This window comes from Hyperoodon ampullatus (assembly GCF_949752795.1).
Source record: "Hyperoodon ampullatus genome assembly, chromosome: 2".
Classification (NCBI taxonomy): Eukaryota; Metazoa; Chordata; class Mammalia; order Artiodactyla; family Ziphiidae; genus Hyperoodon; species Hyperoodon ampullatus.
The window spans coordinates 62957782-62982029 of record NC_136915.1 but is presented as its reverse complement, the minus strand read 5'-3'; the positions used below and the strand labels follow the sequence as shown (position 1 = coordinate 62982029).

General features: G+C 35.6%; 1 protein-coding gene across 1 annotated transcript in view; it reads left to right on the top strand.

Moving 5' to 3' along the window:
- The window catches only part of NEGR1 (neuronal growth regulator 1), a gene marked incomplete at its 3' end in the record, with an annotated part of 911256 nt that overhangs the window by 515938 nt on the left and 371070 nt on the right, over positions 1–24248 (top strand). The window contains exon 3 of the mRNA XM_079728488.1: positions 10737–10862. Within this exon, the coding sequence (XP_079584614.1) occupies positions 10737–10862 (126 nt within the window). The remainder of the gene's footprint in view (positions 1–10736; positions 10863–24248) is intronic.

Sequence of the window (24248 nt, the reverse complement as noted above, 5' to 3'; positions counted from 1 at the left end):
AATTTTAGAGAGAATCTATGCATGTAACCATAGGACTGCACTGAGATATCTGGGCATATAATTGCACAATAATATTTGATTGTTACATTTTAAGCATAAATAAATCATTCTCTTTGAGAAAAGCAGATAAAGAAACACAACGATTTAAAAATGCAGAATTTGTGGGGGAGCAAAATATTAATGTAATCATAATATTATTATTTAAATTTCTGAATAAGACCTGTTCTCAGAATATTTCCTAAGGCAGAACTCTGATCCCTCTGGAGATGTCATCATGGTTATTCCATGACAGGTGAGCAACCACACATTAGTGTGATAATGCACAGCTTTTATGAGAAACCAAGCAATGTAATATAAAAATGGGTCTTTCAAGGCAAATGAACAGGCTGAGGTCTTGCCATAGTGCAGGGCATAGATAGCAAGTTGTGACTCCATGATTGCATTCAGACTACAAAGGGCTGGCAGTGGATGGTGAGGATTTTGCACACACATAAACCTACAGGCACTGTTTATTTTCATAGACCATGTAGATTTCTACATTATGACAATTTTCCAGCTATGATGATCCAGTGTCTTCAGTACGCTGCAATTTTTTTCTAAATCCCAGAATGGTGCCATTTGAGTTGGTGCTAAGGTAAATCCACAGATATTTTGATGAATTTGCATGGTACAAAATAATAGAATATCTAAAAATCTGGCAAACCTGAACTTTCATTTCTAAATGGAAATTGTCACTCTTTAGACTGGTGCTCTCCAGTGTACACATGCACATTTGTTTTGACCTACCAAAAGGAGACTTTAGGTATTTCAACCTAATGGGTCATTTGGGGTTTGTCTTCCTCATTCTTTATATATTTTCCACATTCTTTGCAATACATGTGTACTGCCTTTATAATTAGGAAAATACATATTATGTACAAATAACAAAGAAACCAGAGTACTTCAGAGAAACCATTATTTTTTTCTGATTGCACTGACATGACACATCTTCTCTGCAAATGCAGAAAGCAGCATATCAGGCTTTAGATATAAAAATGTATTAAAACACATTTATGGAAACCTGAGCCTCACAAAGAGAACTCCTACTGAACCGGAAGAGGCTTACCTCAAGAAAGCTGGGGCTTCCTTGGTGGTGCAGTGGTTGAGAATCTGCCTGCCAGTGCAGGGGACATGGGTTCGAGCCCTTGTCTGGGAGGATCCCACGTGCTGCTGAGCCACTGGGCCCGGGCGCCACAACTACTGAGCCTGAGCTCTAGAGCCCGTGAGCCACAACTACTGAAGCCTGTGCACGTAGAGCCCGTGGGAAAAAAAAAGAAGAAAGAAAGAAATCTGGAGCCAGATGTTTCAATATAACTCTATGAGTCCAAAGGTAGACATTGGACTCTCTTGTGTTTCAAAAAATGCTAAAGCAAGCATTTAGCTCTGGGGAATATTTGCAAAGAAGGCAGCCGGGTTCTAGCATGACACAGCTGGGCTGTTTCCTCTGATTTATGTAGAGAATAGGTCACTGCCAAAGATGAGGCAAGAAAAGTTCACCCGAGCCATTCCAGAGGGCATTTGCTGGCACATTTTCAAACAGAACAGTGGAGCTGGCCACCAGGTTTGTGGGAATAGTGACTATACTGGAAGGAGGTACCTGCTTTCCTTAAGATAAATTCCTGGAAGGGAAATCATTGGCTCACTGGGTTGGATTTTTTAAAGTTCTTAAAGTATACTGCTGAATTGTTTCCAGGAAAAAGCTCATTATTAATTCCTAATAAAATGTTATCATCATTGAAGGTTTTAAAGATAATAGAGTTGGTTTCTTAAGAAATCTGCCTCACTAGGTATGGATACCTAGATTTGTGTGTTCTAAGGCATTTCAGTTGTGGTGTTCTTCCTATGTATTTTGCAACTATTTTCTGCTGGGGAGAAGGATGAGTTACAAAGGCATTGTAGATTCCCTGTGATATACAACACTGCTGTAGGTGTGTTCTAGCTTTCCTGCTGCTGCTGCTGCCTGAGGGGTAACTGTTATTATGGTCCTGATTTTAAGCAGTGTTTTATATCTTTGAACCATCCAAGTAAGTGAAGCTGAAGCTAGCCTGAGGTACAGCAGGGTTTTGAACTCTGGTGTGTAAACATTCATGTGTAGAGGCCAGCTCTTGATCCTCCAGCAAAAATGAAGCAAAAATAAAACTCTTTACAGTCTAAAATATTGAAACTCTTGTATAACAATGCTGTATTTCTGCTTTAAAAATGTTTATTCAGCAGGTGAGGAACTTGCCTTCAACCAAAAATTTTTAAATCATTAAATAAATATTAAGCCTCCAAAATGTATCCTTTCTAAACCAGTGACCTTTCTTTATTCTTTTGTTACATTTAATTATCATGTATGGTGAGCCTTCTTAATATAACATATGTACATACATGTGTATTTACATATGTGTGTGTGTATATATATATTTATATATATTTGACACTGAAAATCTACCTAGCGAACACCTAGGCCTTTCCTCAGTAAGAAAATCTGTCTTAAAATGTAGGAATTACTTGCTTTCTTTCATCCTATTTGATGTATAATCCATGTATTAGGTAGTCAAGCAAAGATGGAGAGAAAGGAAAGAGAGAAGGAAGTCATTTCCAACTTTTATTTTTTCCATAACTCTGTATCCTGTGGGGTTTATCACTCTCAGATGCTCACTTTCTTCTCTCCATCACTGATTGTCTTGACCCCTGCTACATGAACCAATTCTAGATTTTCCCAAGGGAAAATAACACAGTGGGGAAAAGTTGTTCATAGCACCTTTCTACTGAGTGCAAGCTATTCAGGTGTCATCTCTTCTAGGGATAGTTACACTTTAATACTAGGCCCTTGCCAGCAAATAACTGCTCTGAGGCTTTGAAGGAGGGCTCTCTATCTAGAGTGGAGTTTTTAAGTAAATAAGAGAGGGAAGTTTATGGAGAAGTCTTTCTGGTGTCCTGTAAATGTTACCAAAATCTGTAGATTTTGGAGCTCACTCCAAACTTATTGGTCTAGGATCCCCTAAGTTGTGCCCTCTCTACCCCAGGATTCTAAAGAAACTTACCAGATCATCCTGATGATTATCTGGGTATAGGAAACTACTGTTGTTAACCATCAAATTCCACTCAAATGTCATCTGTTTCATAAAGCCTTATCTAAGATCAGTATCCCCCCAATTCTGACTCCATAGGCAGAGTTAGATTTATTATTCTGTATTCCCAAAACACCTTGCTGTACAGAATCTACTTTGTAGGATTTATGACTCCATATCATAATTAATAGTGTTAGGTTTTTCTAACTCTTTAGACACGGACTCCTTAAGGTTGGTCTCCCTAAATCAAGTTGCTCTCTCAGTAAATATTTGTTGAATGAATGAATGGATGGATGGATGGATGGATGGAAGGATGGATGGATTAAAATAGGTCACTGTTTGTTCTACCAGTGTATATAGCTGACCCCCAAAGGACATAGTAGACTGATAACAATTTATACATAGGTCTTATAAAAAAGGAAAAACACTAAGTTAAGCAACATAATTCAAAGTTTGAACTGAAGTCTGAAAGATACTTTTTTTTTTTCAAACACTTTCTCTGCCCCCCAAAGCAGTTCTGACATATTCCATCAGTAGGTAATTCACAGATCTGGCAAGTTTGCATTTACAAGTCACACTTAGCTATTTTTTCCTCCTATCAGTGATAGGATGAGGGGAGAAACCATAGAAATCTCTGAAATGTCATAACTATAAAAAGTCAGTTTATAGTCTCTGAGCTGGAGAAAACAATGTTGTTAGTTAGATGCAGGCCAGGAAGCCATCAAGCACCCACCAGCAAGCCAGTTTAGGAAAAAAAAATCATGAAACAATTTCTTCTCTCAGTTTGAGAACAGCACCTTTTCCAGGAGATTTGTTATGTAATGAAGATTTGCTTTCACTTTCTGGGGGCTGGCCAAGACTGAAAAGGGAAGTGCCAGCCTAAGGAAAGACTGTTCTTTTGATATTGCCAGCCCTTACAAGATATGGGAGTTCAAAAAAAGCCAATTCTCCTAAGATTTATAGTTATGTTTAGCTTGTTGACTCAAGCAGTTTGGAAAATCTTCAGAGATATAGGCTATTCGAACTAACCCAGACTCCAAGTCTATGGAGAGGGAGAAAAAAAAGCAGAAATAATATGTACACACTATTCGAGTCAAATAATTTTGACCCTTAATTTACATAGCTTCTCAAGTAAAAAAAAAAAAAAAAAAAAAAAAAAAAAAAAAAAAAAAAAAACTCTAGCCAAAATACACAGTCCTGCCTAGGATGTGACAGCTCATTCTGTTGAAAATAAATTTATGATTATTGTTCAAATATTTCTCTGGGTTTGCATGGCAAAAACTATAGTAGGCAATGCAGTATGGAAATGTCATACTTTTAAATAAGTTAAGAGAAATAGTGAATCCCCAATCTTGGAGAATCCTTGAAAAAGTCACATAAGACACTTGGCACTATAACTACATTTTCACTATATTCTCAGAATTTATATTATATCATCCTTGCGGTGGTATGAAATTCTATGGGAAATCATCATTATGAAGCCAAAGAAATATTAGCTCAGCACATAAAAAAACAATAAAACAAATATTGTTGAATATCATATATGTGTCAGGCTCTTTTCTAGGTACTTATAATAGGCTGTTGAATAAGTTAAACAAGTTTCCGACCCAAGACCTTTACTTATGTTGCATGAAGAGAAGACAGGCAATAAACAATTAAAGAAATAAATACAAATGACTGATTGCAAAGAATACTATAAAGAAGAAACTATCGATACCAGAGGAGGGGGAGTGAGAAGGAACAGCGTGTTGTGGGCTGTGAATTGTTATTTCAACAAGACACACACCCAGAAAAATCTATCTTGCTTGAAGATGTTCAAAGTCATCAGTGACACAATGCTTTCAGATGAAATTTAACCCTTTAACATTCCCTCAGAAATTCACATTTCAATGTTCCTTCTTTGTGGTAAGCTTTTGAGGTGGAGAAAGTCACTATGGGAGAGGTGAGTCAAGCAGGACACAAAGAGATGGAATCGCTTTTATTTTTATTTTTTGTTTGACCCAGTGAATTATGCATATGACCCAGTGTATGCATAATTCAATTAGATATATTAAAACCTTTAAAGGTTTTTAGTAATGAGCCTATGGCTTCAGAGACTGAATGGGGAGACACGTAGTACACCTGCTTATAAATCACTGCTGTGATTTTTATACCCTGGCTATGGAAGCAGGTGATTTTTGTGCCCAGAATATTGTGGTTATGATAAGTACTCAACTGATGTTTTTTAACAACCTGTGAGTATTTGTGGACCAGCTTAAATACATAATCCATCCACCTTTTAGCTCTTGCAGCCTAAAGAAGCCCTCCAAATGGATTTGTATGTACTGTGGTCTTTCACAGACCCTTACAACTTAAGAACTTGATGGGGCATTTAATTGATTCTAGTAAACCAATGAAACTGCCCAGATCCAAATAGTCCATGTCTTGCATCTATTTACAGTTAAGATAGCCATCAAATATATCCTCTAAAGATTTTCATTGTCACGTGTGGCACCACCTCACGTCTCATGCAACTTCATATATGTGCGAAGTCTATTTTATTTATTATCATCTACACAGACTTTTTTTTTTTTTTTTTTTTGCTGTACACGGGCCTCTCACTGCCGTGGCCTCTCCCGTTGTGAAGCACAGGCTCCGGACACGCAGGCCCAGCGGCCATGGCTCATGGGCCCAGCCGCTCTGTGGCATGTGGGATCCTCCCGGACCGGGGCACGAACCCATGTCCCCTGCATCGGCCGACGGACTCTCAACTACCGCGCCACAAGGGAAGCCCCCTGCACAGACTTTTTTAAAAAATATTTTCCGCCAGCTGCCACCCCGCTACGAATCCAAGGACGTCAGGCTCCTTGTCTCTGACTTCCTCACACCAGCATCCTGGCCGCAGTCCCTGAACAGACTTTTCATATAAAATAAAAGAGTGTGCTCATATGTTTCCTGTGTTGTACATATTTGTCACCCTTATGTTGACTTCTCAAATTTTTAATGGTCATGTTCCACACTACAGGTTGAGTTGTTGGAAGAAATTTAAGTTAAATCTGTGAAGGCTGCTCATTAAACAAACAAAATCTTATTTTATTTATACAGTTCAGAAATTATGTGCAAGTAAAAAAAAAAAAGAGTAACCATGAGGACACTCACAGACTCAACTGCCCATCATAGTGCAAATGGTAGGGAATAATCCCAAATGGCTGGTTGTGTGGAAATCATTAGTATTTGGTTTGGATATGTATTCTAAGATTTTTCTTATTAAGAATGCTCCATCCTGCCTGAAGACACTGTGATAGATGGTTCCAAAAAGAGAAGGCAGTTGGGGCATGTCAGATTGCATAATTTTTGATGAAAGTGAAACCAGCAAGAGATTTGAATTACCTTAAATGAATCTAAATATATAAATGCATCTAAATATGCATCATTTCCTGCCCCCCACCATGGCATCAACTGAATAGGAGTTGAGAACAGGGTGTTAAACAGTAGTTGAAATTGAGTCCTGTGAATAATTGATTAAAGGCAAAGTAGGTTATGAATTTGAAGGTACAAGAGTGATTCCTTTAAATGTATGTGGGAATTAAAAAAAAAATTTCCCTCCAACACAAACTTTAAATCCACTCCCAACCCTATTGCTTAGAAAGTTTCCAATGTTCTTCAATGTCTCTAACTTGTGATAAGCAACAGTTCATTATTAACACAGATGTAAAGTTGTGTATCCCCAATTAGGGTTCTATTAGGAAAAAGATATTCTGTGATTTAGTGAGAAATCTGGAACTTCTACCTTTCAGTGTTTTTATTTATGGTGTCATGATAATGATGACAATTTTAATGTTATAATAGTTATTTCCTGCAAATTAAACAAGTGTATATTTAGGTAATAACTTATTCCTTTATTACTCTGCTCTAGGTCATAAATACTTAAATAGTATGCACAGCAACCTAAAATACTCGTTAAAATATAGAGTTATTTAGTGACCTAAAAATTATTGAATTGGGGCTTCCCTGGTGGCACAGTGGTTGAGAGTCCGCCTGCCGATGCAGAGGACACTGGTTCGTGCCCAGGTCAGGGAGGATCCCACATGCCGTGGAGTGGCTGGGCCTGTGAGCCATGGCCGCTGGGCCTGTGCGTCCGGAGCCTGTGCTCCGCAACGGGAGAGGCCACAGCAGTAAGAGGCCTGCGTACCACAAAAAAAAAAAAAAAAAAAAAAAAAAAAAATTATTGAATTGATTGAACATACTTGTTTTTAAACAATTGATTTTTAAGTTAAATTTATAAATAAAAAGGTTGAAGGAGTTTGATATAAGGTATATAGAAAAGAAACAAATGTCTAGAATAGTAAGTTATTTTAACTCTCCTCATTTTTCTTTTTGCTGTGCAAGCACATAGAATATTGGACATACCATAAGAAATGCTTCGTCATTTAGGAAGTTCAGTGGCATTCTTCCCATCTGTGTGCATGCACCATTTATCCACAAACTGTAATCCAGAACGGGAGGGTCTTAAGACACTCGAGACATTACCATTCTCCAAGCTCCTGCCACCCACGGTAGAAGTATCATTTTTCTTTTCCTTTATATCTTAGCCTAATGTTCCCCAGATTCATCCCAAACCCTTCCTCAGAACCATACCTTATTCTGGAGGCAGAGCTAACAATATCTCCATTTCTGTTTTCTTACATCAAGGTTACTGATAGTTCTTCTCTATTATAAATAGCACTGCAATGAATAACTTTATGGATAAACTATGCTTCATGGTTTGCTCTAAAAGAAACAAACACAAAATTAATCTCTGATGACTTGAACCCAGAAGGCATACCTAGTAGATATGTGTTACTCATGTAAAATGAGAAAGGGAAATGTGGAAAATATTTGTCTTCTCTTAGTTACTTACCAATCTGCCTCCCTCTTTTAATTTTAAGTTCCTTGAGGTCAAGGATTATGCTTTGAAATTTTTGCATTTCCTGTGAGTCCAGAATTATTCCCTCCATAATAATCAGTAAAACTTTGAAGTCTTGAACTGGATATGCAATTCAGCAAAGCAACACCTGTTTTTGCCTCCACAAGCTACATACATTGCATGTGAAGGACTTCATTGGCCCTCTCTACACACAACACCTGTTGCCAACAGGTGATGCATTCTGGGGAGAAGTACCTTGCCAGAGGGATTTCCCTTGCTAACATCCTCTTTCCAGATGTTTCTTCCCTGTAGCAGATCGTGAATTATGAGGCCCTGGGAGGTGGTTGCAATCACTGAACTGACATGTCACACCTGGAATTCAACAGTCTTCCCCCACCACAGAGTTTCCCATAGTTAAATGTTAAATCTGTTTATTGCTAAGGGACTTGGCTATTTCTCTGTGAAATCAAATATTGTGCTTAATATTAGTTTACCACTTTAAATATAAGTAGGTGTGTAAAGATGAAACTAAACTATTTTAAAGTCAGATAAAATTGACAAAATAATTTAATTTAGAGGCTAGAATGCATGGTCTTATGACACTCCATCATTTCTCTTAAATATATACACCTCTGCCCAAAGTTGAATCAGTTATATATTTAAAATGAAACTAACCAGACTAGACTGATCTCTGTGTACTATCTTCTACATAAAGAAGGAAAGTAACATATAACTTTTTTTAAATAGTAGACATTGTTATATATGTATCTGTATATTTATATATATATATATATATATAAACACACTCATAAATATACACACATGTGTTTGTATATACACATGTATTTCATGGTTTACTATATCAAACCAATACCTACATTCATATTTCCAAAGGATATATATATTTTTAATTTTATAAGTTTATCTTTATTAAATCTTCAATTTACCAGTAAGTCTTGCACATTTTTCTCTACTTTCTTCCTAGGGTATTTTAAAGTTTTTATTTCTGTTCTGTTTCAGTTAAGCTAAAAAGAGTCTTCTATTTGGAATGGTTTTAATTTTTTATTAATTGCCTGAGAAGAACTCAATGAAGAGTTTAATGATAATATGTCTTAAATATCAATTAATGTATATCATTTAGAAACAGATACAATAGTATATCACTTAGGAATAAGCCTTTTCCTCAATCATATCACCAGTTATTTATAATCAAATACTTTATATTTGTAATCAAATCATCCCAGATTTTCTTGTAGCAGAGTTTTGGTTCCATTAAAAAATCAAAGATGATATTCAGAGTATGAGTAATTTAATTTATCCTTATGACAGATTTTAGTTACTGGTTTTTAAAATAACTGTGAAAACATATCTCTTGCTGAAAGAAACCCTAAGAATGGAACAATGAGAAAAAGTCCACTTAAAAAGCATGTTTTTATAATAGTTATAATGTATCTAATTGCTATTTATTTAGCTTTGACCTGAAACTTCAACATACTATAATTTTTATATAGGAAACCAAAACTTATGGCACAGGCCCATCGTGTATACTATCAAAGTGGTGAACTTCTGAGAGCAATTTTAAGACATGGGAAAAGAGCAGTAGTGAAATTAAAGTCAAACACCAAATATGTGTTTTAAGGCATCTAATAATAATATTGATAGCTAACAATGATGCCAGGAACTTTTCTAAACCCTTTAACATATGTTGACTTATTGATCTTCACAGTAGCTATATGGGGTTTGTACTATTATTATCTCCAGCTTGCAGATGAAGACCTGAGGCTGAGGTAACACAGCTAGACTGTAGAGGACACAGGACTTATATCCATGCTGCATAAGGATTAAATGAGATCATTTGGTATTTGAGAGAATAGACACATTTTTATCCTGGAAGTTAATTTAGGTATTTTCCTATTCAACATTCCCAAAGTTTATTCCAGGCTCACTACTTCCATCAAATTCTCTGTTATAAAAGTTTCCATATCTAATACATCAGAAAAAAAATACACATCACAATATTTCCCCTTTCACTCTTGTAGATTTACAGAGCAAAGTTCATAACAAAGGTTCTAAGAAATCTCAAAATAAAGAGACCTGTTTCACAAATTTCCGTCCATTACTGACAAGAAAACTCATGTTGAACATATCTTTCACAGCCCTTAGAATTTGTGTTCCTTAGAACATAAATGCTCAGAAATTCCAGCCCTACTATTTGGCAGATTAGAAAATTGAGACCTAAATTGGCTTTGTGACCCTGAAATCTTACATCCCAATTCTGTACATGTTTTACCTCACTTAGCTCTTAAATCACCATGTAGGCATAACTGTTCTGCTAGTTTAAGTTTCTTCCAGATTTCCATTTTTCTTTGATCATTTCACCAGGAAAACCATCATTATAGTGAAGATACATGGATGGAACAGACAGATGGTTATATTCTAGTTTACATAATACAAAGTATTCACAACAATATTTATTGATCATTTAAGCACTATTTAAGCTTTTTGTTATTAAATATTTAATTTGTCCTAAAATATTTCATAGCCAAATATTAGAGAAAATTAAAACCAATCAAAAAACAAAAAAACTCTAGGGTAATGCTGAGGATCTAGAGAATCTATCTTTTAGGTGATGACCATGGGCCATAAGTACATTTCACCAGCATAGTTTGATTGCATGATATCATGGAGTTAATCATATATAGTTCAACAGACTTTTATACATTTTATTCTGACCACTGCATGTTTTGCCATTTCAGTTCCTCCGAAGATATATGACATCTCAAGTGATATGACCATCAATGAAGGAACCAATGTCACCCTGACTTGTTTGGCCACTGGGAAACCAGAGCCTTCCATTTCCTGGAGGCACATCTCCCCATCAGGTAAAGCAGAAAAGTATCAGTGTTGCTCGTGTTGTTCAATATCCTCCTGTAACCTCACTTGTTCAGAATGTAAGAGTCAAATAATTTTTTATATCCTTTTCATGAGGTAGTCAGGATGCATATTTTTATACTTATTCTTTATACCTAAATACATGTAGTTCACAAAAGTTAATTGAACATTTTCTGTCAGAGCCCAGAGTAGAACTTAGGTCTCTTGATTCCTAGGAAAGGTTATTTTCCCTGTAGTATACTGGATAATCACAAATCAATAGACAAAAGGCTCAAATGGAAATATCACAAGAGAAATATCTTCATTTAAATGTGTAAGGCTTTTATTCCATAGGCATTCACATGTTAATAGGCCAGTATGAACTGCTGACGTAATCAGGGGAGAATAAAATTATAAAAATTATGAGTTTGCTGGGTCTAATTTCAAACTGCAGTTCAGAATCAAGGATTTGACAGTTAGAATTAAATTTTAACTGATGAGGGATCTAAAAACCCAAGAGTTTAAGTAACTTCTACAAGATCACATAGCTAGGTGAAATTAAAGGATATAACACGTTTATGGGTGTCTGGTGCTTCTGATACAGGGCACATCCTCCTAAAGAGACTGTCAACTTTAGGAAGCTGGGGATAATCATCATCAAGACAGGTCTATTTTCACAGCCACAACTCTAACCGAGTCATCAATTTGTGTAAAATCTAAATATTTGAACTACATAGCTTTAAATGTACCATGAAGTAAGAGTGGTACTCTTAATGAATAAGATCCCACCACATTTCAGATAAACAATATTTGGTTTATATTTTGGGTAGAAATAACTTGAACAAGGCTAGGGTGAGGAAATCTCTTTTAAAGGAATCAAAAAGGCATATTTTGTATAGGCGTAGAAAGATTACAATTAGAACATCTAATTTATCTGCTAATGCTTTCTTTAACATCACTTATCCTTAAGTGCCTTTTGGTTTCCTCATTTATTCAGTAGGTCTAATGAGACTTCCTCACATCGTACTCTTAGTATTACTATTAATGTGAGAAAAAAATCAATAGAACAGCAATACACCCTTACATAATATGCATTATGGTCCCTGTAATATTTCTGAACCATGAGTGTGCTTTTGACTGCCAACATTTCACTCTCTAGAGTGGCTACAGAATCATAAAACTTATATGTGAGCACTGAATTAGTGGCAAGACTCTCCATGGGGTGTAAGTGAGGCAAACCCAGGACTAGCAGTTAGAATGCATGTGCTGCAATCTCAACTTCCTTATTCATCAGTTCAGCAAATCCTAGTGCAAATCTTTTAGCCTCAGTTACCCTCAGCTAGTTTCCTACTTTCCAAAAATCGAATGATAAAAATCCCTGGCTATTGTGAGACTCAAAAAAGATAATAAGCATAAATGTGCATTAAAAAGTATAAGGTGATATGCAAATGTAGGGTTGATTCTTAATCATCTTTCCAGGGATTTAAATCTGATATGAAAATATAATTTTTGTAAGAATGAAGCACATAATCTCCATCTTCATACAATTTAAGATTAATATTTTGGATTTAACTCTCCTTCTTTGCAGTGCTTGTTATTATGCATATTCTTTTTGTAAGTGCTTGGATACATTTTAGTTTAATTAAATACCATGAATGTTGGTCAGTGAAGTTATTAGAATGACGATAATGGATAACATCATGAAGCTGAAAGAAGAAGGATTGGGTTTATAAGTTAAACTGTGCATATATTTGTTTTGCTGATCCTACCATACAGAGCAAATGAGTAAAATTAGCATAAATATTAACTATTATCTAATGAATAGCTAGACATAGCTGATATTTTTATAAATGGCTGGTCACAGGAAGGTAGCTCCACAGAGCTTCTCCCTTATCTACGGAAAAGTTAGGTTGTGAGTTCAACCACATCACAGACATTGCCTGAACCAACTGAAGTTGCCATTCCACTTGTTAGTTCAAACAACTTAGCATACTTTCCCAAAAATATCTTTCTTGAGAAGTTTCTGAATATATGAATTTCCTTAGAATTACTTATAGTGATGATTTCTTCCTTTCTATATTTTCTATTCTATATGTAGAAATTATTTCAAATTTATATTTAAAAAGTTTGGGGGCTTCCCTGGTGGTGCAGTGGTTGAGACTCCACCTGCCAATGCAGGGGACACGGGTTCGTGTCCCGGTCCGTAAATATCCCACATGCTGCGGAGCGGCTGGGCCCGTGAGCCATGGCCGCTGAGCCTGCATGTCCAGAGTCTGTGCTCCACAACGGGAGAGGCCACAGCAGTGAGGGGCCCGTGTACCGCAAAAAAAAAAAAAAAGTTTGGGATTAGCAGATGTAAACTATTATATATAGGATGGATGAACAACAAGGTCCTACTGTATACCACAGAGAACTATATTCAATATCCTGTGATAAACCATAATGGAAAAGAACATGAAAAAGAATATATATATATATATGTGTGTGTGTGTGTGTGTGTGTGTGTGTGTGTATAACTGACATTTTGCTGTACAGCAGAAATTAAACACAACATTGTAAATCAACTATACATCAATAAAATTAAAAAAATAATAAAAATACTCCCAGTAAGAAAAAAAAGTGTTACAGAAATAATGCAAAGTACACCCTATGTCCTTTACTCAGTTTCATCCATCATTTTTCCCATTTGCTTCAACATTTTCTGTGTGTAGAGTATGCAGAAATTTTTTTTCATTGAATTATTTGAGAACAGCTTGCATACAGCAAGCCCTTTTCTCCTTAGTTATTTTCACTGTGCATTTCTGAAGAAGGATATTCTCTTCTGTAATCACAGTGCAGTTTTTTTTACTTTTGTACATTTAACATTGGCATTATACTTTTATCCCATTACTATCCATGTTCCAATTTTGTCAACTGATTGAATAGTGTCCTTTAGAGAATTCTTTTCCCTTTAGTATTGTATTTAGTTGTCATACCACTTTAGTCCTCTTTAGTCTGGAGACTATTCCTTAGTCTTTCTTAGTTTTCCTTGACATTTTTCTACTTTTTAAAAAAATAGAATATTTCTCATTCTGAGTTTGACTCATGTTTCCTCATGATTAGAGTCTAGTTATGCCCATTTGGGATTAAATAAGTGAAGCTGTAACTTCTCAGGGAATGATATCCAGAGGCACAGGATATCCAACCCTGTTTCTGAAATTGAGGGACCTATTTACATCTCTTGAATGCAATTCACATAGCTGCTCTCAAATGCTGTGATATCATGAAGCTAAAACTCACTTAAAACGTCTGGAGAGGGCCTCCCTGGTGGCGCAGTGGTTGAGAATCCGCCTGCCGATGCAGGGGATACGGGTTCGTGCCCCGGTCTGGGAGGATCCCATATGCCGCGGAGCGGCTGGGCCCGTGAGCCATGGCTGCTGAGCCTGCGCGTCCGGAGCCTGTGCTCCGCAACGGGAGAGGCCACAACAGTGAGAGGCCCGCATACCACAAAAAAAAAAAAAAAAAAAAAAACGTCTGGAGAACATTGACAAGTTTACACCAGGCATTTGATTTTGAATAGAAAGACAAAATAAAATTCTTAATCATACATCATTTATTAATAAATCTAGATCCAGTCAGAAAAAATAGGAAAACTTAAAAAGGTAAATTTTAAAATCATAGATTATATATGACAAATATGGAGGCATTTTGAAAGTCTCTGTCAAATTTCTACTTATTATTCATTGCTGTTTATCTTAATCTCTGTTTCCTAGTTCATTCCTATTCTTTGATATCTGGAATCTCCAGAGATGTTCTTACTTTACCCTGCTGGTGTTTATAAGATAGCAAAGATATTCTTTTGGTTCCAAAGCCAAAATTTGAGCATGAACACTGGACTGTGTATCTCAAACTCTTTTTCCTCTAATCTCTATATGCTTAGTGCCTTTTGAAAGGATAGTCTCATTCTAATTATCCACAGGAGTTAAAATTATTGCCTAACTCAAGATAAAGAATGTTCCTTTAAGTTCCCTTTATCCTGTTATGTTCCATCCATTCTCTCCTGTTTGTCAGATCCTTATTCCATTAAACATCCTCTTTCTCCCTACATCTTTAAGCTCTTCCCCTCTATTAACTTTATCCTGTCCACATTTAAACAGGCTCAAGTTGCTCTTTTCTGAAATCAATCTCTTGACACATCACTTTTGTTTAGTCAACAATTATTGAGCACTTATAAAGGAAACCACAAACAAGTGGTCAGAGATGTAGGAATAGAATCAGAAAGCCATGATTACAAGAAGCCAAAAGAGGAAAAAATTCCCAGAGCAGTGAGTGGTTAAAAATGTCAATCAGGTTAAATAAGATCAGACCAGTTACCTTTGGGTTAGATAGTGTGGTGATCATTGCAGCAATTCAGTGACATAATGGACCAGAAACTCAGCTGTGGAGGAATAAAAAGCAAATAAGAAGTGAAGAATTTAGATGTGGAGGCAAACTATGAATCTAGTTAGTCAAGGTGAACATTTTGTTTTTCTACTTTTACATATATTATTTTTTGTGTGAGGAATCTCTTTTGTCCCTCTCTACAATTGTCAAACTTACTCCTTTTTCAACTTTTAATGAAGCTATTCCTGAGCATCCCAAGAAAAACCAGGTGCTTCTTTCTCCGTAGTTACATAGTACCTTGTGCCACTATTCCTGTGGGACTAATTCTCTGAATTGTAGTCTTTGGTTTTGTTTGTCCATGGTCTTACAGGACAGGGGACTCCTTCTGTCCAGAAACAGTGTTTATTGACCTTTGTACCCCATGGCTTAACACAAGACCTGGCACAAGATAGGGGCTCCATAAGTACTGCAGAGTTAATGGATGCTGCTCTCTGTCCTTGCTTCCCACATGACTTCTTAGAACTAGAAATTAAAATTTGAAGAGATAACATGGTAGTGTCACAAGCAAGTATTTCCTATCTGATATCTCCCCACTATCTTTATCTCCCTAATATAAATACACAAACATACTCCTAAATATGAATCACCCCTTAATTTCCCTTATGCCTTCAATATGGTTTTACTTCTGTGGTACTGTGATTTATAAGAAATATATATATATATATATATATATATATTTGACCTTCATGCCATTTCTGGCACAGAGCTCCTAAAAACCCTGGAATTTCACATCAGGGGAGTGAGCTATAAAGGTGTTTTTATTATGTTAATGAGGTGACTTTGGGACCACACCTAAGGTTGGTTGCCAGAAGAATCAACTATGTGATTAGAGGATCGGAATTTTCAGTCCCACTGGACCGACTTCTGGGGAGGGGGGAGGGGTTGGAAGTTGAATCAGTTCTCAATGGCCGATGATTTAATCAATCATGCCAATGTAATGAAGCTTCCATAAAAAAATGCTAAAGGACAGAGTTTAGAGAACTCCTAGATCAGTATACATGTGGAAATTCAGGAAGAGTGGTATGCTCAGAGAGCCTAGAAGCTTCTCCCCTCATCTTTTCCTCATACTTTGCTCTATGCATCCCGTTCATCTGGGGATTTCCAAGTTATATCCTTTTATAATAAACCAGTGATCTAGTAAATCAAATGTTTCTCTGAGATTTGTGAGCTGCTCTAGCAAATTAGTCACACCCAAAAACAGGGTCTTTGAAATCTCTAATCTATAGCTCATTGGTTGAAGCATGTTACTGAACTGACACCAGGTGTGGTGAAAGAAAGTATAGTGTTTATTGAAGGTGCCAAGCAAGGAGAATGGGCAGCTCATGCTCAAAAGATCCCAGACTCCTCAATGGCTTCCAGGGAAGGGATTTGAAAGACAACATTGGGTGAAGGCTGCAGGGTGCATGACTTTCTTGATTGGTTGATGGTGAGGTAACAAGGTGGTGTTTCAGGAAACGTAATCATCAATCTTCTGGTTCCAGCCAGTCTGGGGTCTATGTGCTTATGGTCACCATGTAGTCATCCTCTTCCTCCTGGGCATGGTGGATCTTAGTTTCTGCATAACAACGCAAAGATATACTTAGATCGTTATGTATGTTTGTTGAAGAGGAACTAGGATTTTGTTTTATCACCCGACTATTGTTTCTTGACTGCTTTTCCTTGGTTTCTGCATTCCCTCACTAACCTAATTAGTAACTGTATGAATCTGCTCTTTGGAACTCAGAGAAGGCCTAGGAGACCAAAGCCTTTTTCTACAAATAAGAAGTGCAGTACACAGACGGGCTTTTGTACCAGTGAGGGCCCCACAGGGTCCTTTCAGCTTCAAGCACAGGTGATAACCTGGAATTGCTACTGACGTTTGTTGGGGGGGGGGGGGGAGCAGGGCAGTCTTGTAATACTGAGCCCTTATTCCGTGGAATCTCATGCTCTCTCTGGGTAGTGTCAGAATTGAGTTGAATTGTAGAACACCCAGCTGGTATTGCATAATTGCTTGGTGGTGTGGGAAACCCCCCATCAACATGTTGGAATTAAGTTCAGCACTTTAACTCCATTAATGTAAAGAGCAGCTTGTACCAAAGAAATTTTAGTTAATATGGTTCAACTAACATGTATTCATTACTTTATGTAGTCTAGGAAAATTGGGAGGTACTTGTATGTACTTGTCTCATATAAGCCTCAAAACTGAACTGTCAGAGGGTATTGTCCTCCTCATTGTACAGATGAACATGGCACACAGATTGTTTAAATAAATTGCCCCAAATGAATATGAGGTTCTTTTTTTCAATCTTTTACTTTGAAATAATTATAGGCTCACAGGAAGTTGTGAAGTTAGTGCAGAGAACTTCCACATACCCTTCACCCAGTTTCTCCCATGTTACATTAGATGTAACTGTAGTATGACACCAAAACTTGGAATGGATATTAGTGCAATGTGTGCATGTAGTTCTACATCATTCTATCATATGAGTTGATTTGTGGAGCCATCATCACAATCAAGATACAGAGCTATTCCCTCAGCACAATGATTTACTTTATGCTATCCTTTTAGCATCACATCTACTCCTTCACCATCCATCATCTCTAGCCCCAACAAACACTAATCTGTTTCTCATCTCTTTAATTTATCATTTATAGAATGTTATGTAAATGAAATAATTCAGTGTGTGACCTTTTGAAATTGGCCCTTTCACTCTGGAGATTTATTATCTAAGTTGTATCATAGTATCAATAGTTTGTTCCTTTTTATTGCTGAGTAATAGTTTGTGATATTAATGTACCACAATTTGTTTAGCCATAAATGTGTTACAGAATATTTTGGCTGTTTCCAGTTTTTGGCTATAACAAATAAAGCTGCTTTGAAAAATCTTGATTTTTTTTTTCCAACCCACATATGTTGTTATATTTTAAATAAGTCTTTTGTAGATAGCATATTGATAAGTTATGCTTTTTATCCACTCTGACAATCTCCATATTTTGATTGGTGTATTTAGACCACTTAAAATTAATTTAATTATTGATTCATTAAGGCTTATGTCTGACATCTTTTTCTTTTGTTTTCTGTTTGTTCTTCCCCCCTTTTTTTGTTTCCGTTTTCTTTATCATGTCTTTCTGTGTGTTACTTGTGCACTTTTTAGAATTCCACATTGTTTTATCCACAGTGTTTTAGCGCATGCCTCTTGGTATAGATTTTTTAGTACTTTCTCTATGAATTATATCATATATACACAACTTATCATAGTCTGAGGGTATTCATGTCTTACTACTTCCAGTGAAGTATAGAAACCTTACCTCTATTTACTCTCCCACTTTTCTAATGTACTTATCTTAAATATTTTCTCTACACCATGAGAACTGTATCAGATATTGGTACAGTTTTTGTTTCACTTGTCAAATATGTATTAGGAAACTCAAGAGAAGAAAAGTGTTTTGCATTTATCTATCTTTTTACTTTTACCATTGTTCTTCCTTCCTTCCTGATGTTCTGTTTCCTTCATTTCTATCTAGAAAATTTCCTTTCCTTTAAACTTTTTTTTTTTTTTTTGTGGTAGGTCCACTGGAGACAAATTCTCTTAGTAGTCTTCATCTGAGAATGCCTTGGTTTTGTCTTCATTCTGGAAGGATATTTTTGCTTGGAAAATATTGTGTTTAATAAAACAGGCCAGGCATTATTTAACATTCGAGTAGCCTTAAAATGGCCAAAAGGCAATATTTGGAAATCACGTGTATCAAAGTACAGAAACTTTTAAATAAAAAGTAAATAGTATTTTCCATGCTTTCCATAAATATTGCTATGAGTTTACCTCAGCTATAAGTTAAATAATATAAACTGTTAATCAAGAATAAAACACACTTTTCCAAACTAAGAGATTTTAAGAACTTTAAGATTTTTAAATGACAGCAGTTTCAGGATAAACAGAGTAAATAGTCAAGGATTCATTAGACCATTTTTCAACAACCTAAGACCTGTGAACCAAACTGGCCTACTGTCTATTTTTGTAAATGAAGTGTTTGTTGTCATTGTTGGAACACAGCCACACTCACAACCTTACACATTCTCCATCACTACTTTCTTACTGCTATGGTAGAGCTGAGTAGTTGCAATAGAAATCACATGGCCCACGAAACCTAAACCATTTACTCTCTGGTCCTTTAAGAGAAGAATTGCTGACCCTTGCATTAGATGTTTTAAAACAGGTTCCCAGTTGCATAATATACAGGTTTATTAGCACATTAAACCTCTCATAATCTTTAAAGATAATTAAATATAACCATAAGATAGAAAATCCTAATTACTAATTATCAGAAAAAATAGACTAAAAAAAAGAAAATTATTATCTAAAAACCATGAACACTACTGAAATCTATTGTTTAAAATAATTCTAAAAATAGTTTAAGTCATCACAGGTACTAACTAGAAAATATTACTTTCTATTAGTTCTCTTGATTCCATTGTCATTCCCCTTTCATGAAAGAAAGTCTTCTTTGAAATGATTGAGTGCTGAGCCAATACCAAGGGTGATAGGATGAAGAGGCTGTGTGTGTGCTCCTTGCAAGCTGGCAACCTGTGCCCCAAACACTATAGTTCTTTAGGAGTCTTTTTTCAGGTTTACAATCCTGACACTGCACTTTGCTCTTTAATGTTAGGAAGAAAAAATTCAGTAAAACCAGAAACTTATGCTGATGACATTTCAACAATACCAGACCTTCAGATTACAAACTATGGTTCTACCTCCCTTGTATAGTTGAGTTGCACTCTTTGTGGATCTTTTGTGAATTTCCATAATGGCTTTGAATAATGGATAATTATATAATGAATGAATCTACATAATGATGGCAAGTTAAACTTTTACCATAAGATTGTACACCAATAATTTATATATACAGTTAAAATTGCCTCTTTGTTCTGAGAGTTGTCTTTATAATTTTAACTTTCATTTGTCTGTATCCAAAGCCCCTCTACTTCTACCCAGTTATTAGTGGGTTATTTGGAATTGTTTGTATTCAGAACTGTTAATGTCTGCTCTTTGAATATAGAAAGCAAGAAAAGTTTCAGTATTTTAGGACAAATATAAGGCTAAACAATGAGCCTGATGATATGATGAACCAATATAAAAAATAATCCATTATTCTCAGAGGAAAATGCTTACCCATATAAAACAGAAAACAGGAACCTACCAAGCATTTCAAAGCATTTCATAAAAGATCTTTTATCTTTTTAAATGAAACGATTTTCTGAGAGAGCAGGAGCATTAGAAAAAAATAAATAATAATACACATTAGATTATGTCTCCCCTTAGTGGACTGAATTTAGGGATAATTGTTGGCATTAGACAGTTTATATTTTGGGAATTAGATTTTCTAGTCTTTTCCCCAAGTGATTTCAATGTCACATTACATGTGTTACAGGAAGGTATTAAAAGAATGGTTATGTCTACACAAGTTAGGGCTCCTTTGAAGTTTATCATCTCAGAAAATGAAGCTTTTACTTTGGGTGTGAGTTTCATGCTATTTCATTCAGAAATGGGACTCCATGGGCAAAAAATTGCATTAATAATACTGAAGTAGATCCTATAAAGATTCAGAAAGAGCATAGTAGGTACTGTGAACTTATAAAATGAGCCTAACTAATATTTATTTATTGAGCACTTAGTATGTCCCAGGCACTGTTCTAACATAGGTTAACATATGTTAACTGGTTTAATGTGAAATAGTATTACAGGTCTTCCCTGGTGGTGCAGTGGTTAAGAATCCGCCTGCCAATGCAGGGGACACAGGTTAATGCCCTGGTCTGGGAAGATCCCACATACCGTGGAGTAACTAAGCCCCTGAGCCACAACTACTGAAGCCCGTGCACCTAGAGCCTGACCTCCACAACAAGAGAAGCCACCGCAATAAGAAGCGTGCACATCAAACAAAGAGGAGCCCCTGCTCGCTGCAACTAGAGAAAGCCCTTGCACAGCAATGAAGACCCAACACAGCCAAAAATAAATAAATAATTTTAAAATAAATAAATTAATTAAATAATAATTTTAAAAAATAGTATTATAACTTCATGTTCCACATTCATGAGGACAGGAGCATAATTTTCATTTGAACCCATGTTTTAATGATCATTTGAACCCTGGCAGTCAGTGAGGATACAACTTGGTTTTACTTCCTCATAAATGTAAGATCATATTCTCAAGACTACATTTTTACACAAACAAGGCCTACTAGAATTTTAGTGCTGTTCCTAGAGTACTATTAAAATATATATAAGGAAAATATGTTAATAATGATTTTTTTTTAAATCAAGTCCTAATGTGTCCTTGACTATTATAGATGAGCATACTGTTGGCTTGAAATAAATTATTATAAAGGAGGGGCTTCCCTGGTGGCTCAGTGGTTGAGAGTCTGCCTGCCGATGCAGGGGACACGGGTTCGTGCCCCGGTTCAGGAAGATCCCACATGCCGCGGAGTGGCTGGGCCCGTGAGCCATGGCCACTGAGCCTGCGTGTCCGGAGCCTGTGCTCCTCAACGGGAGAGGCCACAACAGTGAGAGGCCTGCGTACCACAAAAAAAATAAATAAATAAAAAAATAAAATATTATAAAGGAGTAATGACCTCTAGTGTAAAATAACATTATATCCTTTTTTCTTAACTCAAAATTAATATATCACTATTGAATTTTAATTAAACTCCAGCTTGTTTTAAAATTATATTATTTAATTAGTTTGACCGTAATTGGGAGTAATCATCATTAGTGGAAAATTAGAATCATCTTAGTAATCTTGGATAATAGATCAATAAAACTATGGTAAACACTTTTTATTCCTTTCACTTTTTGTGCACTCTCTCTTTAAGATCCGTGATTCAGGCAAATATGGCTACATAGGAGGCGCTCAATAAATATCTGTTAATGACATAATATTTTAGAATACTATAAAGTCTTTTAATGATTAATAAACATATTAACTGATTAATGTTTTAAAATTAATTTGACTAATAATTATTTTCATTTATAATCTTTGTGAATAGATCATTCCTCAAAGAGGTTATAGAAAAAGCTAATAGCTTTTTTATAATTATCAAACTCCTATTAAACAAGGCAATATAGCAGAGTGCTTAAAAGGACATGGTTAGTACTTGGACTACTTGGTTTCAAGTCCCTATTTACTCTGCCACCCACTATGTGTGTTATAACCTGGGCAAATTTTTTAAGCTCTCTGTGTCTCAGTTTCTTCATCTGCAAAACAGAGATGATGGTGATGATGATGATGTTGATAATAATACCACAGGACTCTTACATAAAAGAGATATTACAGATAAAGAGTTTAAGAGAATACTCAGGCAAAATTAAGAGCTCCAAATTCTTAGCTATTACTATTAAAATTTATTTTACCATTCATCTTTACATAAAAGTTGCTTGAGGACAGTTAATAAAAGATGTAAATGATAAATACTGTGATAAAAATCAGATAAATACATTGTAATGATTGCATAAGTAAACTAGTGAGACGTTATTTTGTATTTAGTTTTTTCTACATAGAAAGTAGAAGAGGGATTGTTTACTGAGAAACTACCAGAATGACTTTGAGAAACAGAAGTTTGAATTATTCAGATTCTAATAAATAGTGTGTGACAAGAGAGGAAGACAAAAAACACAGTGTATTGGAGGAGGGGTATATTTGTTTTCTTGAGTTGCATCCTGTGCTGTGGAAAAATAATCTATAAAAATAAAGAACAAAAGTAAAGAGTCATTCACATGGCTGTAGATTCCTAAGGGGTTGCCTTCACAGTAAAAGAGCAAGTCTTTCTGAGACTTCTGTGTGATTACTGACCTACCAAAGCCAAGGTAAAGGAGGTAAAGGGTACTGTGACCAGGAGAACATGAATAATGGTGCCCTGTATTTCTGTTTTTATTATTATTATTATTATTATTATCATCATCATCATCTATAAATTCTCTAATCCTAGTTTACTCTGCAACCCAATTTCAGCCTATTGATGTTTCCAAAACTTTACGGAATATTTTCTATCAGAAGCAGTACGTTCACCCTATATGAAAATGTTACAAAGGGAATTTTGTCCTAAGGGAAGATGTTCAGCATTCATGAAATGTCTCCTAGTGTAACGCATAATGTAAATGTCTCATGAAATGTTGAGGAACTAATTTTCCAGACTTACAAAAAAGGCAAAATGCAACACTTACTGCATATAAACTTTGTAAACTTTGCCTGAGAGTCTGAGACTTAAAAAACTAGATTCATTGTATATTTTTTATCTGAGGCTATGTTTCATTATAATACTAAGACATTTATAGAGCATACTCTTAAATAAATTTACAAATTAATAATAGATTGTACTAAAATCTTAAAAACTTTCCATCAAAATATACAGAAGTATGGAATTCATTAAAATAACTTTTTATTTAGGGTTTTTCTTTTTCCACCTTCCTTGTTAGCCAGTTTTTTTTTTTTTTTTTTTTTATGTTTCCTTTTACATTAGGTTTGAATTTAATCCAGCTGTATTGTTTCTGGACAGTGCTGAAGCTCTGAAGATGTATTATACCCATGCATCACCATAGCATTGTCATTCTGATGATATATTAGTGTAATACATCTTCAAAGCCCTCAAATGAGAAGCTGTCTAGAAGGAATGGGGCAAGGAGAAAATTCAATTCAATTACAGGACAAAAGAAGCAGCTAAAAAGAAGGAGAGAACTCTCAAAGCAAGACTCTCAGTAGAGTTGATTATAACCTAGTATTTCATGGAAGTATATTCTATTTTTCCTTTTGTGAGATGACAAGGGATAATTACAGATTTTGAACACACATCTGTAAAGAGAAAATGGCTTCTCAACCCTGTGTTTGATCCAGTAGAAGCTGGATTGTTTTTTGGAAACATTTAATTGATTTTGTGGAAAGTCATATAAGTATTGCTATTCATTTAATATATAAACCTAAAGTATACAGTAAATCTACAGATTGATTTCT